Source organism: Phoca vitulina, unplaced genomic scaffold (assembly GCF_004348235.1).
Source record: "Phoca vitulina isolate PV1807 unplaced genomic scaffold, GSC_HSeal_1.0 scaffold42, whole genome shotgun sequence".
In the NCBI taxonomy this organism is placed as follows: Eukaryota; Metazoa; Chordata; class Mammalia; order Carnivora; family Phocidae; genus Phoca; species Phoca vitulina.
This window is the reverse complement of record NW_022589745.1, coordinates 4,843,082-4,858,414: the sequence shown is the minus strand read 5'-3', so window position 1 is coordinate 4,858,414 and position 15,333 is coordinate 4,843,082. Positions and strand designations below refer to the sequence as shown.

The following is a 15,333-nucleotide window of genomic DNA, read 5'->3' as shown; positions in this document are numbered from 1 at the left end:
GGGGGGGCACAGCCTCCTCTGCAGGGGGCACGTCCTCCCCTGGGGTGGGGGGGGCACAGCCTCCTCTGCAGGGGGCACACGCCCCTCCCACCACACCGGTAAACAAGCTGCAAGAGAAGCAACAAGTGTGGACAACACTTTCTATCTGCTGAATGTAAAAACCAGTCACAAAGGAGCAAAAATGAGTCTTTAAGCAAACCTCACCTTCACTGCAGAGACTTCCCACTGGAAGGCAAGTCAGAGGTACCGCAGTGGGAGGGTGTTAACCCACATACATTACAGACAGAAACACTTAAGAAGCCATCATGTCATCCACTCAACAAATACTAGGAGCCAAAACTATGGAAGAACAGAGAAGCCCTGGGGGGACTACCGCTAATGGGAGAATCCGTGCGCTTCTGTGTGCGGTTCTGTGGTTCTGGGGGATCTCTGTGTGTTTGGATTAAGAAGGCCCATGACAGGGGACGCAAATACGTGACTCTGAGGCCCAAGCGGGGGACAATGTGAGTCCTTGCACAGCTGCTCAGAATTGGGAAGCCTGAGGGCTCATTCCAGTAGAGGGAGGCTCCGCTCATTTCGCCTCATTACGCTAAGCTATCTCAACTGTCCATAGAACTGAAAATTATTCCACCAAACAGAGAAACCAACAGTGTGTTTGTTCTGTACCTCATGGATACGAAGGGGCCAGGGGCACCGCTAGGTACCTCCATTGGGGTACCCTGCCAGCAATGGGGCAGGGTTCCAGGGCCCCAACTGCAAGAGACCTGGATGGGTCTCCTGGGTAAAAACAGGGAGGGGGGCCACAGGATGGAGAATCAAGTGCACAGAACAGGGAGAAAGCAGACCCCGAGTATCGTTCTTCAGCTGAAGGTGCCAGGACCCAGGGGTATATGGAGGAAGGCCCCTGCCCTGGAGCGTGGTCCACAAAGGACTCCAGAGCAGCCTCCAGGCCTGCGTGAAGTTTCCCAGCAGAGAGTCAGCATTCTCTTAGGGGCCACTAGTAGATAAGCGTCGGATCTGGAGGCAAGCAACAAGTGTGCTGGAGTGGAGGCAACCAGAGAGCACTCTTGAGCAGGCCCTTTCGTCTTTCTGAGCCGCTGCGTCTCTTCATGAGATGGGGGAATTCTGGCCACTTCACCGGGTTTTATGACAAGTGAGATCAATGTGGTATGGCCCCAGCAATTAACAAATGCTATTCCCCATCCTTTTCTACCCACAAGGCAGAGTTTCAGAGGGAACCTAAAAGCCAGAGATAAAGACAAAAACCACGGTGGCGTGCCTGTGAGCAGTGTGGGCAGAGCATCTGAGGGGTCTGGGTGGCGCCCCGAGACCATGCAGATCAGAAAGCAGGTCTGCCACAGGGGCACAGAAAGGCCCTGCTGAGGTACGAGGCCATGTGGCCACCATCTTGGCAGCTGGAAGCCCCGGCCCTCTGGTCCATTCTCAGCCTCGAACCTCGAGGCGCCTCACCCTGCAAGTATGCCTTTCCCCATCGAGAGACCCAAGACTAGGACGAGGCCCTCTACACGACTGGGCCCCAGCCCACAGAGAAGAGGCCGGGCGCTGTGCCCCACAGAGCGCCCAGGAGCCAACGTGCACAACAGAGGTAATCCACTGGGCTCACAGCCCCCAAGCTCTACACTGACAGAGGCCTGCTTTCAACCCCTTGACATAGTTTTAGTCTCCCCCGTAGACCTTCGTTTGAATAGAGACCCTGAGCTGAAGAACACTTTGAAACTACTCCCCAGGATTCACTCTTACCATGTGGTGCGCGAGTGAGCTTCCTCTAAATCTGGAGACACTATGAGCTCTCAGGCTCGCCTCAGGGGGAGGAAGAGGCAGAACCAGAGCAAGAGCAGCTGCAACAGTGAAAGTAAGAAAAATAAGAGTAACATCTGGCTCCTAGGACATTAAGCCATTTAGAACTCAAGCACCGACCACTCCAGTGACAAACATTTTTTTGAGCACCACTGAGTGCCAAAGTTTAGGGGACGATGAAACAAAACAAAATCCCCGCTCCTCTAGTGGGGGACATAGGTAAGCAGACATCACAACACAGTAGGACAAAAGGAACCAGATATAAGAGGAGCTGGAAGCTTCCACAGTTAGGAACAGTTGAGTGTAGGAACTGAGGACGTGGGGAGAGGGTGGGGACCAGAGCTTTGAGGCTGGATAAAGGCAGGGACCCGATTACACGGTGGCATTTGCACTCAAGAGGGTCCGAACTACAGAGGGGTCATTTGAGCTAGCTATCAGAGAAAGCGTGAGATAGAGCCATCGCGGACAGACAGGCAAAAGTGGGGGTGTCCTGGGATGAGGGGCTGGATTGGGAGGGTTTTTCTAGGAAAGGTTTCCACTGGGTTCTAAAGCATACCACTGACAGAGTTGGCAGGGTCTGGAGGGACACGAGACCAGAAAGGCAGTAACCCCTCTAAGGCTGCGTTGGGTCGTCAACCCCCCCCGGCCCCCCGCCCCAGGCCAGAACCACACAGGGAGCAGAAGGCTTGGGGGCTGGACCGTAGGTACATTTTCCAGTGAGACCAACTTTTCTGTGTGGCACCGTCTGCCTCATGGGGCCATCGTGGAAAGCACACTCGACTACAAATCCTAAGTCCCGGCTTCCTCCAGGATGGGCTCCACCATTAACTACTAGGGGACCCAACATACAGAGGAGGCCTCGGAGGCCGCCGAGGTCAGAAACAGAACCTGCGTTTCAAGGCAGAAATGCCTGACTGCACCACCCTGGTTTCCCCTTGGACCCTTCCTTCCTTGAGGTCAACCTCCCTCAGAACTTAACGGTAATTGTCCAGGGATTATTTATGAAGAGGGCTTCCTTCTGTCTTAGACAATTTTCTCTCTTTCCTCTTTCCCACCTTCTCCTGTCTGTCCCCCAGGAAAGGGGCAGTTACAACTCCTCTGGCCGTGGGCCGTGGTGGTGGGCCCGGGGTGACGTGAGGCCACACACACAGGAGAAATGGGGCGCGGGCACCTCCCCCACTCTCGGTCTGTCAACACGCAGGTGCTTCCTCTGTTCACGCTGCAGAAACAAGCGCGACTATTTTTTCAACATTTTCATTTTAATACCTGGTTGTGGGAAAAAAAAAATCTCCACTGTCCTGCTATCTCTTAGAACTGCAGATGCCCCTCTTTGTGCGATTTCCCTCCCTTCGAAGTCCCCCCACACTCCCCACTTTAAGCACTTGATGTGAATTAGAGTTGCTTACTTGTTTTTACTACAATTCTCTAGAAACAGAAAACCAAAACAACAATGAAAGCAAGCAAAGGTGGGGGGGGGAGGAGCGGGTGACTGAGACCCAGCAAGGTCACCGGAGGGCACAGGGCAGAGGGGACTGACTCCACCTGTGGAGACCACAAAGACTTTCCCTCAGACAAGGGGGAGGCGATTTGCATGAAGCAAAATCTTTAATCCCTCCTGACTGCTCCCCCATCCTAGCTCTTCCTCTAGAAGTGAAACTAAGTCCCATTCACAGTGTTAATGGCTGGAGGTCCCTCTCTCTGCCTCTCCCACATCCCTCTCCTGCCCATCCTTTCCCATCTCAGGAAAATGCCAAAAGCAATTTCCTGCCCTCCAGGTTGAAGTGACTTTCCTGAGGATGTGATGAGCCGCATTTCTTGCAGACCAACACTGAGGCAGACTCACTGCCCTGTATCCAGTGAACTTTTAGTGATTAGCAGTCGTGAGTCCTGAGTAGACCAGGTGTTTAAGGGGTACAGAATCCTGTCCCCCAGAAAGCCGGCGTCCGAAGCCAGAAGATGGAGACATGAAGGTCTGCAAAGTTCCAGCTCCCTATCTCTGAAATGGACATGATACTGCTGAACGTGCCCATGTCGCAGGGACATCAGAAGACATGAAGTAAGGTCTATAAAACGAGGGCAGGAGGGGAGAACACGGCTCCTGCAAAAGGGTAGGGAAGGCTGTCTAGTGACAGATTTTAACCTAGACATTTAAAAAATACACCAGCAGGCCACCCAGATGGTCCATTTATAACACAGTTAAATTCAGAAGCAACTTTTTGGTTTTTTTTAATAGTTGGAAGAAAGCAGTTCTTTTTTTCTTTTTTTTTTTTCTTTTTGGACCTTTTTCTTTTTTATTCCTTGAGTGGGAAGAAAAATCAAGTAGAATTCAATAAAATGAACTGAAAATAAACCCCATATCCTCATTTTCTCTTTCTGAGGGGTGAAATGCTGGGTCTGAGTTAGGCCTGATGGAAAGAGAAGTCCCTATAATCACTAAGAGCAGATCATCTGGCCCCAAATAATACTGGCTACATCTTTTGGAAATTTAAACGTGATTTCAACATCCTCTTTAGCATGACACGGGTGCAAGTTGACATGAACAGCCAAATATTCTCACTGCACACTCATTAGGTTAGCACTCTGTTATAATCACAAGCATGTAATCGTTAAATTTAAAATGAGGTAGGGTGAAGCTTTTTCTTTCTGGAAAGGAAAGCACATGTCATGATCAGGTTTTCTCAACTGCATTACTAGCTTCTAAAATTCTGTTTAACCGCTGACCTTTGCATCATGAGCATCTGTGATGGAAATCTACTTGGGTGCCTGACTGATTTCAAGGAGAATTCTTTCAGTAACCGCATGAGAGACTCTGTCCCTGGCAAAAGTGGGATCCAAGGTCACTAAAAACGAATGCAAAAGCCTCCTCCTGAAATTGTTTTTAACAGTTGTTTTCTCCCAAAAGACCAACCAGAGTACAGAAGATGCACTGGCACTGGGCGATGGTCGTCATCTGCTCCACTGGGTACTCCCCAAGACAGAGCTTGCACGACACCAGCGGATCGAGGGCCAGGTCCCACGTGGGCCGGTACCGCGCTGTGGTCATGGCAGAACAGTCTGAAACGAGAGAAGTGCAGGCCATCAGACCCCCCCATGCAAACTCACCGGGAGAACCCAAGTGGGGATCACTTCCGGCTGCAGCGGGGGGCCCTGGGAAGGGGCCCACGGTTCTAGACAACACATTTGGGTCCTCTGAGTTGTAACCAGGGGTTCCTGACTTGGGTCTGTGGGTGACCCCTTTCCCATGCTGGTGGTAATGATCGTATCTACCCTCAAAATGACAAACGACCCATCCCATCCCTCCATCCGTCCATCCATCCATCCCTCCATCCTTCCTCTGGGCACTGAGTAAGACCCCTCCCACCAACCAAGCACCTAGACTACGAGGGCAAACCTTAGCAAGCATGGAAAAGAAGTTTTTGTTAAAACAGTCTGATTAGATGAAACTGTTCTCCGGTTTCTGTTGCAGGAACATCCCAGGGGAAGCAGTGGGTGAAGCCCCCCTCCTCATCCTCAGTGCCCTCCGAATGGAAGGCACCTGTCCTCACTGGCTTCTAGCCACACCGCTCAGGTGTTACCTCGCCCTCCAGAATCAGCCCAACACCACCGCCTCCTTACGCACTGGCAGAGTTCCTAACACGTAAGCTTTAGGGGGGCAAGGGCCTGGGGGCAGACTTGTTCACATACGTGGGCCACGTGCATCCAACAGTGCCTGGAGTCCACCAGACACTCCACACACACCAATAAAAGCCACTTTCACTTCCTCATCCTCCTGAAACACTCCCTAAACTGCCCACAGCCTGCTTCCTGATAGCTCGGATTATTCTATTTGTATTTATCACGCTGATTTCCACTGCTTGCTGCTTGGGGAAGGCAGGGCAGGTGTACGCCTCTGGTTCGTAGCTCGGCACCTGACCCACGGTGGCCTCTCCACAACCACCTGCCGAGTGAATGAACAAATCCTTGCCTCTGATGTGCATTCTCACCCTGAACTCCTGATACCCGACTGAAGCCCGTGAGAGTTATTGTGCACCTGCAATCGGTAAGCGTGCCCCTTGCTCCCCAAACTCAGAACTGAGTCAGATTCTGCTAAAATTTCAGAGCCAGTCCCTGGCCATCTGAACGCTGAGAGGGAGCTCCTGCTATCCAGCTCTCAGGATCCAAACAGATTTAGACAACCTGGGGTCCTTCTCTGTCCGACCCCACCTTTGAAGTGAGGGACAAATGCTGTGGATAGCAAGAGACCCCTGCATTCCCTGCTAGCTGGCGAGGCCACGACAGCAGGATTTGTCTCGTCCAGCTCATACTTACAGCAAAGGCATGTATACGTTACGATGAAGATATAACACATGAAGGAAAAACAAATCAGAACACCAACCAACGAGCGGAAGGCACACAAAATGAGTCTAGCATCCTGGACAGATTCAGAGGAGACACAATTCCCCGCTGTCGGGTCTTCAGATTCAATTCAGGAACACTCTTCGCCAAATAAAAAACTAACTGATAATATAAGGCAGGATACGGTTTATGTGAAAAATCAGTGCTCCAGGTACGTGGTAAAGATGAGAGTAAGTCTGGGTAGAATCTTCAAAATAGAAGAGCTTCATGAGGAAGACGAAGCTTGAGTGTGGAAGGGAGGTGACATTTCACGCGGGTAAAAGAGAGTGGCTATCAAAACAGGAGAAAAGATATGCTAACATCTGTCACCAGACAGAGAAGCAAAAGGAACTCTGCTCTGAGACCAACAGGATGCCCAGAACCAGTACACAGCAGCTTTGTGCCCACCACCGGCCTTGGTGTGCTCGTGCATGCAATGGGGCTGGTGACCCCGTCCCCCAGGGTTGCCGTGAGGACCCAGCACATACAGGAAATGCTCAGGAAAGACCCCCAACCCCCTCCCCTGCAAGGTTTCATTCAGCCATCCTTTTATGGATCTGCGAGAAAGACTCTGAGGTGTTACATATTTCCATCATCTGTAGAAGTTACCTCTAGGGACAAGGAGCTGTCGTGAGAATTTCTGAAGATGTATTTCTATCCCTTTCTCAGGTTTTGGCAGTCGTAGTTCCCTGGGTATCACTAAGCCAGTGTTCAGGTAGGACTCAGCTCTGTGGACTCTATGCTGGGCGTCCAGGGTGGGGGAGAAGCTATGCACCATCTTGAACACAGTCCGAGGAGGTAAGACACAGTGAAAAAAAACAAAGGAACGTCAGTGGTGTGAACTAACATAAGCAGGGGAGAGCCTGGCCTTGAAGAGCCCCAGCAAAGAGGGCAGCTACTGAAGGCCGGCTGGAATCCACGCCGGGAGTAAGAACGGAGATCAGCATTCAGGGCAGGAAAGGGACGGTGCTCAGGATGACCCAGGACTCCTCCTAGGACAGCTAATAACCAGGAACACCTTAGTCTAAACAAAGGGTACTTTCTGTTGTTAGAAAAGAACTCTTTGACACAAATTCAAATAACTGTTGGATTGGCTGGCACCTTCCAAATAATTTAAACAAGCTTCCTAATTTGACCCGCCACCAATGGGGCCAACAGTGGGAGGATCTGGGGTCACTCAGCTATTTGGGGGTACAGAGGGAACCAGACTCAAGATGTGCACTCCCCTGAGTTCATTCTCATTTGGAACATTCCTCCACACTTTGAATCTAAACATATTATTTTTATTATTTATTAGTATTATTATTTTAGATGTCCACAAACATTTTCTAGATCCTGGGCTCCTGAGTCAGGGTGTTCGTTTTGTTTTGTTTTGTCTTCCTTTATATTCTCCTACATCTTTTTTTGTTTGACTCCCTAATGGATTTTTTTTTTCAAGTAACACTGCTTAAAGCTCACTGTCCAGAGCGACGATTAGGTTTTGACTATGAATGCTAGCTAGCCCTAAAAGGGATCAAAACCTGTATGAGAAGCATGGCAGGCCCAGGGCAGAGGCTGCTGACTGGTGTGCCCTCCCAGAGAGTGGGGGTAGGTGGCTGTGAGTTGTGGCCCAGGTTCGGATCCTGGAGGGCACCGTAGCAGCAGTCTCTGGGGAAAGAGCTCCCCACTTTGGAAGGGAGCAGACCTGGGTTCAAACCCTTGTTCTGCCACTTGGTCCTTGACTTTGGAGAAACTACATGACCTCTACGAACTTCAGTGTTTTTACTTCTTAAAATTAAACACCATAACCTCCCACAAACACTTGTGAAGAGTGAGAATAAATATATTTAAGATTCCTGGGACTTTTAACCTGCCTGGTAGCTGGAAGTCACTATTTTATGTCAGGTTCAAGACCCTGGACATGAACCCATATGGTCTAACGGGAGAGACAAGCTGCTGAGCAGAGAAACTAGAGGATAAACTCAAGTCTTTCAGGAAGTCCCCCATGATGGCAGTAATCTCTGGAAGAAGGAAACCAAAACCAAAGCCTCCTGCTTTTTTTTTTTTCTTAAAAACTTATTTGTTTTATTTATTTATTTTTAAAGATTTTATTTATTTATTTGACAGAGAGAGGGAACACAAGCAGGGGGAGTGGGAGAGGGAGAAGCAGGCTTCCAGCTGAGCAGGGAGCTCGATGCGGGGCTCGATCCCAGGACCCTGGGATCATGACCTGAGCCGAAGGCAGACGCTTAACGACTGAGCCACCCAGGCGCCCCAAGACTTACTTGTTTTAGAGAGAGAGAGAGAGAGAGAAAGCACACGCATGAGGGGCAGAGGGACAAGGAGAGAAGATGCCAAGCAGACTGCATGCTGAGCATGGAGCCCGACATGGGGCTCGGTCTCACAACCCTGAGATCAGGACCTGAGCCGAAACTAAGAGTCAGTTGCCTAACGAACTGAGCCCCCCATGTGCCCCCGAAGCCTCCTGCTTTATTGTCCACCGTCAGTGCGGTCCAAGACTGGACAGCACCCCAGAATGCGTGGCACAACGGCAGACATCTAGGGACGAACCCTTCAACAGTCCTCGCAGCCCCAACTGCACCATCCTGGGCAGACCGTGCATCACGTGAGCGCTCGCCTGCCCCAGAAACCGCTTCTGCCTCCCCGCTGGACTTGTCCTCTCCCAGACTCTCCTCGCTCTTCCCAGCCTCTGGGTTTGGCTCTGTTTCCTGTTTACAGCGTCTCTGAAGACATGACCCTTCGCACAAACTGCAGGCTTGACCTCCTGCTTCCTTTCTTCCTGGACCATGATTTCCATTTGACCTCGAAACAGTGTGGCTGCCCGCTATCCTGGGCACATGTCAGCCGTGGCCCCTCACTTCCCTCCCCGTGAACTACTCTCGAAGCAGGTCCAATTCTGACTTCCTGGCACCACGTCAGTAATTCTTTCCCCTCGAGATTCGATACTCCGAGCTGCCCCAAATCAGGATTTAAATGTAGACAACAACAGGACTTATTTTTCAAAAAAAAAAAAAAAAGAAAAAAACGACACTGTTTAAGCCCACTATGGGCCTCCCCTGCACACAGGATGGGCTGAATACGATTTTACCAACATTGAACAGCTGCAAACTTGAAATGGGAATTTGCTAAGAAAATCATAATGCACAATAATAGAAAAAACAGTCTTTGTTTTCCTAATGGAAAGGTCAAGTCATATGAGCCAACTATTTTAAGAACATCTGGTCAATTATAAGCATTACTCAATATAAGTAATTCAAAATGTTTCTGAGGGAAGTGACTTGTTATGCGCCGCTGGGTCATGCAGAGTGGGCCCCGTGGTGTACGATGCACGGACTCAGGAGGAGAAAGGCTGGAAGGGAAGGCCATCCGCATGTTAACACAGGCAAACCCCAGTGATGGGCCAGAGCCGTCCCAACCCTGTGCTCGGGGCTGTGCATGTCTGGGGGTCCCTATCCTCCCCGCCTTCACCCCTGCAAAGACACCAAAGGAAGGCAGGGTAGCTGACGGCCAGTCACTGCCCACTTGTCCCTCTCCTGATGACTCGCCTAAGCTGGCTGAGTCTCGCCCCTGTTTCCTCCCATCTGCACCCCTTCCCAGCCCCCACCACACACCTGAATCCGCCCAGCCCTCCACGCCCACCATCAGCCCCTGGTGTTGTTAGCTCTGACCTCTCCCTCAGCTCTCTCATCCCCTCAACTGTCCCCCCTTTCTCGGAGTCTCTGCTGCCTGTAGTCGATTGGTTCTGAACACGCGCTCCCCAAAACATCAGCATCAGCACTGCCCGAGAACTTGCTAGTAATGCAACTCCTTGGGCCCCAACACAGACCTACAAAATCAGAAACTCGTGGGGGTGGGGGTGGGGCTGGGGGGAGCAGGGAGAGACACAGCAATCTACGTCTCCACGAGCCTTCCCGGGGATTCTCATCCACAGTGCAGTCTGAGAGCCATGGTCCACGCCACTCCGCCTCCTGCACTGCCCCCCAGGTCCACCGGCCCAAAGCCCACGTGGGCTGAGGCCCGACAAAGGCATCGGCCCTCAAGCACCACAACGGAGCACCCATGTCTGCCAGGCACCAGGCTAGACTCTGCATATTGACTTTCATTTAATCTCTTTTATTTCTCTCTCTGGGTGAGTGTGGCTTTCCAAGTCTGCTATACGTGTTAGCTTATCTCCCCAACTTGATACTATATTATTCAAGGCGAAGTGCTATTTTCTGTCCTCTCAACAGTGCTAGTCACAGGCAGATCTTCCTATAATATATACGCACACATACATATATATGTGTCTGTCTGTATGTATGTATATATATACACATCTTGATTGCTTCATGTGCATCACGCATTGTTAATCACTTTCATGCATTATTTCATTTATCCACACGGTGACTTTGAGACTTTAATGGTTTGCCATTATTCCAATTTTACAAATGAGGAAACCAAGGCACAGAGACTGGGTAACCTGTTCCAGCACGCACGGCCACCGACCAGCAGTGTGCAGACACGAAGGCATGGGCACTGAGCCACCCTGCTAGAGCTCCGTCGTGTCTCCTTCTGGGAGACAGGAGAAGGGGGCCTCCCCGCTCTGCGAAGATGTGAGAGAAAGGAGTTTCAGTTCTGCCTCTGAGCTTCCTGGGCCTTACTCATTCTGACAGTGGTGGTGGAAAGCTGCGGCCTCACAATTCAGGGCGGCCAGTGGCAGCAGAAACACGAGAATGGTAACTGAGGAGTTAACTGCAGAGACGCCGACGTACCCAAGCGCATGGCTTCATGATCCGTCTGGAAGACCCACGGATGCTACCTCCTCCAAAGGAGAGGACCACAGCTCGAGGGCAAAAGTTCATGATTTCCAGCAACTGGGCTGCCAGGAATTTACACGACTAATCTGAAAACTCGCATTCCCAGGAGAACCTGCACACGGATGTGCACAGCAGCTTCATTCACAGATGCCAACACTTGGAAGCACCCAAGATGTCCTTCAGTGGGTGAATGAAATACACCAGTTTATTTAACTGGTGGGATGCCCAGACAATAAACTGTTATTCAGAGCCAGAAAGAAATGAGGCAGGAAGCCATGAAGAGACACGGGGGAAACGTTAATGCGTATTCCTGACGGAAAGACGCCGATTTGAAGAGGCTGCATACTGTGTGATTCAAACTTCAGGACATTCGGGAACATGCAAAATTAGGGAGACCAGTGATTGCTGGGGCAGGGAGGGGGAAGGGGATAGAGAGCCGAGCTACAGGGGATTTTTTTTAGGACAGTGAAACTATTCAGAATGATACTGCAATGGTGAATGAATACATGTCATCATACATTTGCCAAAACCCACATGATGTATAACAACAAGAGTGAGCCCTACTGTACTTGTCATGGACAGAACCGTGTCCCTCCTCCCCAAATCCCGATGTTGTAGCCCTAACCCTCAATGTGACTCTCTGTCTTTAGGAGGTCATTAAGGTGGCATGAGGTCACACAGGGTGGGGCTTACAGGAGAGGACCATCTGGTCTCTCCCTCCCCGAACTCTTATCTGCGTGTGAGGACACAGGGAGGAGACAGCCATCAGGAGCCAGACAGGGGCTCTCTCCAGAACCTGACCACGCGGGCACCTGACTGCAGACTTCCAGCCTCCAAACTGGGGGAAAGAAACTCCTGCTGTTTAGACCCCACCCCCACCCCCGTCCTCCCTTCTACATATGGTGTTTTGTGATGGCAGCCTGAGCTGACAAGGTAAACGACAGTCTTCAGGTGGTTCTCACGTGTCAGTGCACATTCGTCCTTGGAACAGATGCCCTCTCTGGGGCTGGATGTCAACAGTGAAGGGAAAGGAGGTTGTGCATGTGTGGGGGTAGGGCGTATGTGGGAACTCTGTACTTTGCCATCAATTTTGCTATGAGCCTAAAACTCTGAGAAACAAAGTCCTTCTTTTTTTTTTTTTTTAAGGCTACATCCTGTATGGTTCTAATTATATGACATTCTGGAATTGGCAAACTGTGGAATCAGTAAACAGATCAGCAATCACAGGGGACAGGGAGGGAGGAGGAGGAAGAGGTCCGAATAGGTGGGACGCAGCAGATGTTTTAGGGCATGGAGAGTATTCTGTATAATACTGCAATGATACATACATGCCACTATGCATTTATCAAAACCCATAAAACAAAACTTTACAACACAAAGAGTGAGCCTGGGTGCATGCACATTTTTAAAAAAATACTTTAGGAAGTCAGGGAGTCCTGGGACGGAAGGAAGGCAGCGAAGAGAGAATCTAACTCTACTACAAACGCATACAACAACCTCACTGCAGGGGTGGGGGGAGTGCTGAGCTGGGTAAGTCTGGAAATGAGTGGAATCTGGAAGACCGCAGGCAGACAGAACTGTCCACAGGCCCTGAGCCCTAGCTGATAAAGCCATCTCCCCAGGAGTGTGGGTCAGCAAGGCTGAACTACTATCCACGTACACTGGAATCCACAAATAAGCAAGCAGACTGCGGAAGGCAGGAGCCAGGCTTCTCGTGTTGGGAGTGGAAGGTCCCCGACGAGCAAGGGGAGGCGGCTGGAATGACCCACGTGGTCCTGGACCAGAGCTGGAGGCATCAGCGGGAACTCACGATTCGCCTCATCCAGGTGCAGACGGCTGCAAACAGGACCAGTTGGAGACACGTGCGTGCGCGCAGGCTCAGAGACACACAGCTGTTCCCGCGCCCGCCAGCCGACGGGGCACAGCACGAGTCACTTATATATGCAAGGACACCCCCGCCTGCAGCGGACACCACGTGCCCAGGTCTTGGTTCCTAAGGCCACACTCCAACAAAAGGAACGAGGGCACAATGGCAGATTGAAGGACTTGGGCCGGAAATGTTCCAGCTGATTCTGGAACATTCTATAATGCCACAAAGCAAGGAAGTCCTTGCACGGAACGGCCAGCCACGCTGCTGGGGTATCTCACAACAATACAAGAGCCAAACGCACGGGCTCCCAGTGCCTAGCATGAAGTGTATGGATTATGACACAAAACAGAAAATAAACGTCCACAAGCTCCGGCTGATGTAAATAAAAGGCTGAATAAATAAATGGGAGCATAAAGACACTTCTCTCATGCGGAAAAAACCCAAGTAGTTTTGGTGGCTTCCCCGCCAGGAGCTGGAGCCTAACCCCGACTCTAAGTGTGGCTGCACAGGGTGACTTGCTCCAGAGAGGACAGAGTGGACGCGGAGCGGGGGGTCACCGCAGGCAGAGAAAGCTGGCACGCACCTGAGCCCGGTGACCCAGGCAGCATCAGCCGTGGTGAGTCACGACGACCACATGGACCCTGGATGTGACGGGACAGAACCAGCACTTGTGTCTCTGTGGGCTTCTTCCCAAAACCCACAAGCCCGGCCTCATCACGAGGAGAACATCAGACAAACCCCCGCAGAGGCAGCTACAGCCTGGCCTTCCCCACAACCGTCAGGGAAGCAAGGGAAGTCGGAGAAACTGTCAGAGGCACGGGAAGCCAAAGGAGAACGGAACGCACTGGGGTGTCCTGGATGGGACGGGCCCTGGGACGGAGGAATGACACTGGGTAAAAAGCACGGACGAGGGAATGAGGTGTGGACTTCGATCACTGATGTTCCAGGGCTGGGTCATGAGCTGTGACAAGGGCAGCGGCTCCTGGGAACGTCACTGGTCAGGGCAGTGGGTGCGGGCGAGCTCCCCGTCCTTCCTATCTGCGTCATTTTCCTAAACTGAAATCCAAATCTGCTAGCCGAATCTAATCTAAATCTGTACGTCTAAATCTGAACTGCATGAAAATAAAACACTTATTAGCAAAAAAAAAAAAAAAAAACTTTACTTTTCAACTTAAACCCAAATAAGCCTATCGAGATGCAGATTCAACTGGAAAGAGTAACATTTTAAGCCAGTGTTTTCCCCAACGGCCTTATCAACGGTGACACTGAAGATCTGAGAAATACTACGCGAAGTCTAGTTGGACGGGTTTGTTGTTTATTTTTAACCATCAAACTCTGTGTGGTTTTTAACTTTCTGGCAAACACAGTGACGCTCCAAGAAGGGCGTCGAGTCTGAGGGGACCGGACCACAAACACTCGCTCAGAAGCAAAAGCAGCAACCACACAGCATCAATGTTCTGGGTGCGGAGCTGCTCTTAGTTATTTCCCCGAAACAGGCTTCCCCGCACTCAGAGTCTGCAGGGGAGCGGGGAAGAGCAGACACAATCAACAAAGAAGGAGCCACAGACCGGAGAGAGGGCCGCAGCCATCCGGGCTGCCACCGAGCAGAGGACCCGTTAACAGATCCACGGGAGAAACAGCCACAGACACATTACATGCAGCTTGCGTGGGCTTGGTCCCCTTCAAACACACCTGCACAGGTGAGGGAGAGGAGGGGCTCCATCGTTTGGAGCAGCCACAACTAGACACTGACGGCCCAGGACACAGGAGCCACTTCCGGCCACGGAGCAGGCCACCCCGCGCCCCGTCCCGTCACAGCATGCAGAAAAAAAGGCAGGACTCGTGCAGAGGCTGCTGGACTGATGCTGCCTCCAGGAAACCCCTGCAGACGCGACAGATTCCTGCTGAAAATGCCCCAGAGACATTTCCAGTGACGACCAGGGCTGGGGCCTTGAGACTCTTCCTCCCCTGGCTGGGAGGGTCTGCAGACCTGCCTCCGGAAGCTGCCTCTCTGGTGGGCAGCTTGGCTTGGGACTCAGTCGGCATTCACGGCAGAGCACTCTCTCATTGCTAAGGCCAAGAAAATACTCCACATGCAAGCTTCAAGGGTCATGGTGGCTTCCACGTTACACTCGGCTTCCCACAGACGGCCCAGACAGGCCTGGTGCTCTGACCTCCGCCGGGAATGAAATGCACAGGAGACACGAAGGACCTACTGTTTCGACTCCGTTCCGCCCACATAAACATTACACTTTGGGTGCCAGCAAGTGACACTTTAAAAGTCAAACATAGAACATCATTACATTTAAGGCTGGAGGGGGTCTCTGGATTGTTTGTCGTCTTTTTTAAGATTTTTATTTTTTTATTTATTTGGCAGAGAGAGAGAGAGAGCACAAGCAGGGGGAGCAGCAGGGGCAGGGGGAGCAGCAGGGGCAGAGGGAGAAGCAGAATCCCCGCTGAGCAGGGAGCCTGACT

At 51.3% G+C, this 15,333-nt stretch overlaps 1 protein-coding gene across 7 annotated transcripts in view; it reads right to left on the bottom strand.

Annotated features, from left to right (window-relative positions):
• RNF144A (ring finger protein 144A) overlaps positions 1 to 15,333 on the bottom strand; it is a 182,813-nt gene that overhangs the window by 103,103 nt on the left and 64,377 nt on the right. For all 7 annotated transcript variants that reach the window (XM_032430116.1, XM_032430117.1, XM_032430113.1 and 4 more), the window contains one exon: positions 4,727 to 4,872. In XM_032430116.1, coding sequence (XP_032286007.1) covers positions 4,727 to 4,861 — 135 coding nt within the window. In that variant the 5' untranslated portion in view covers positions 4,862 to 4,872. The remainder of the gene's footprint in view (positions 1 to 4,726; positions 4,873 to 15,333) is intronic.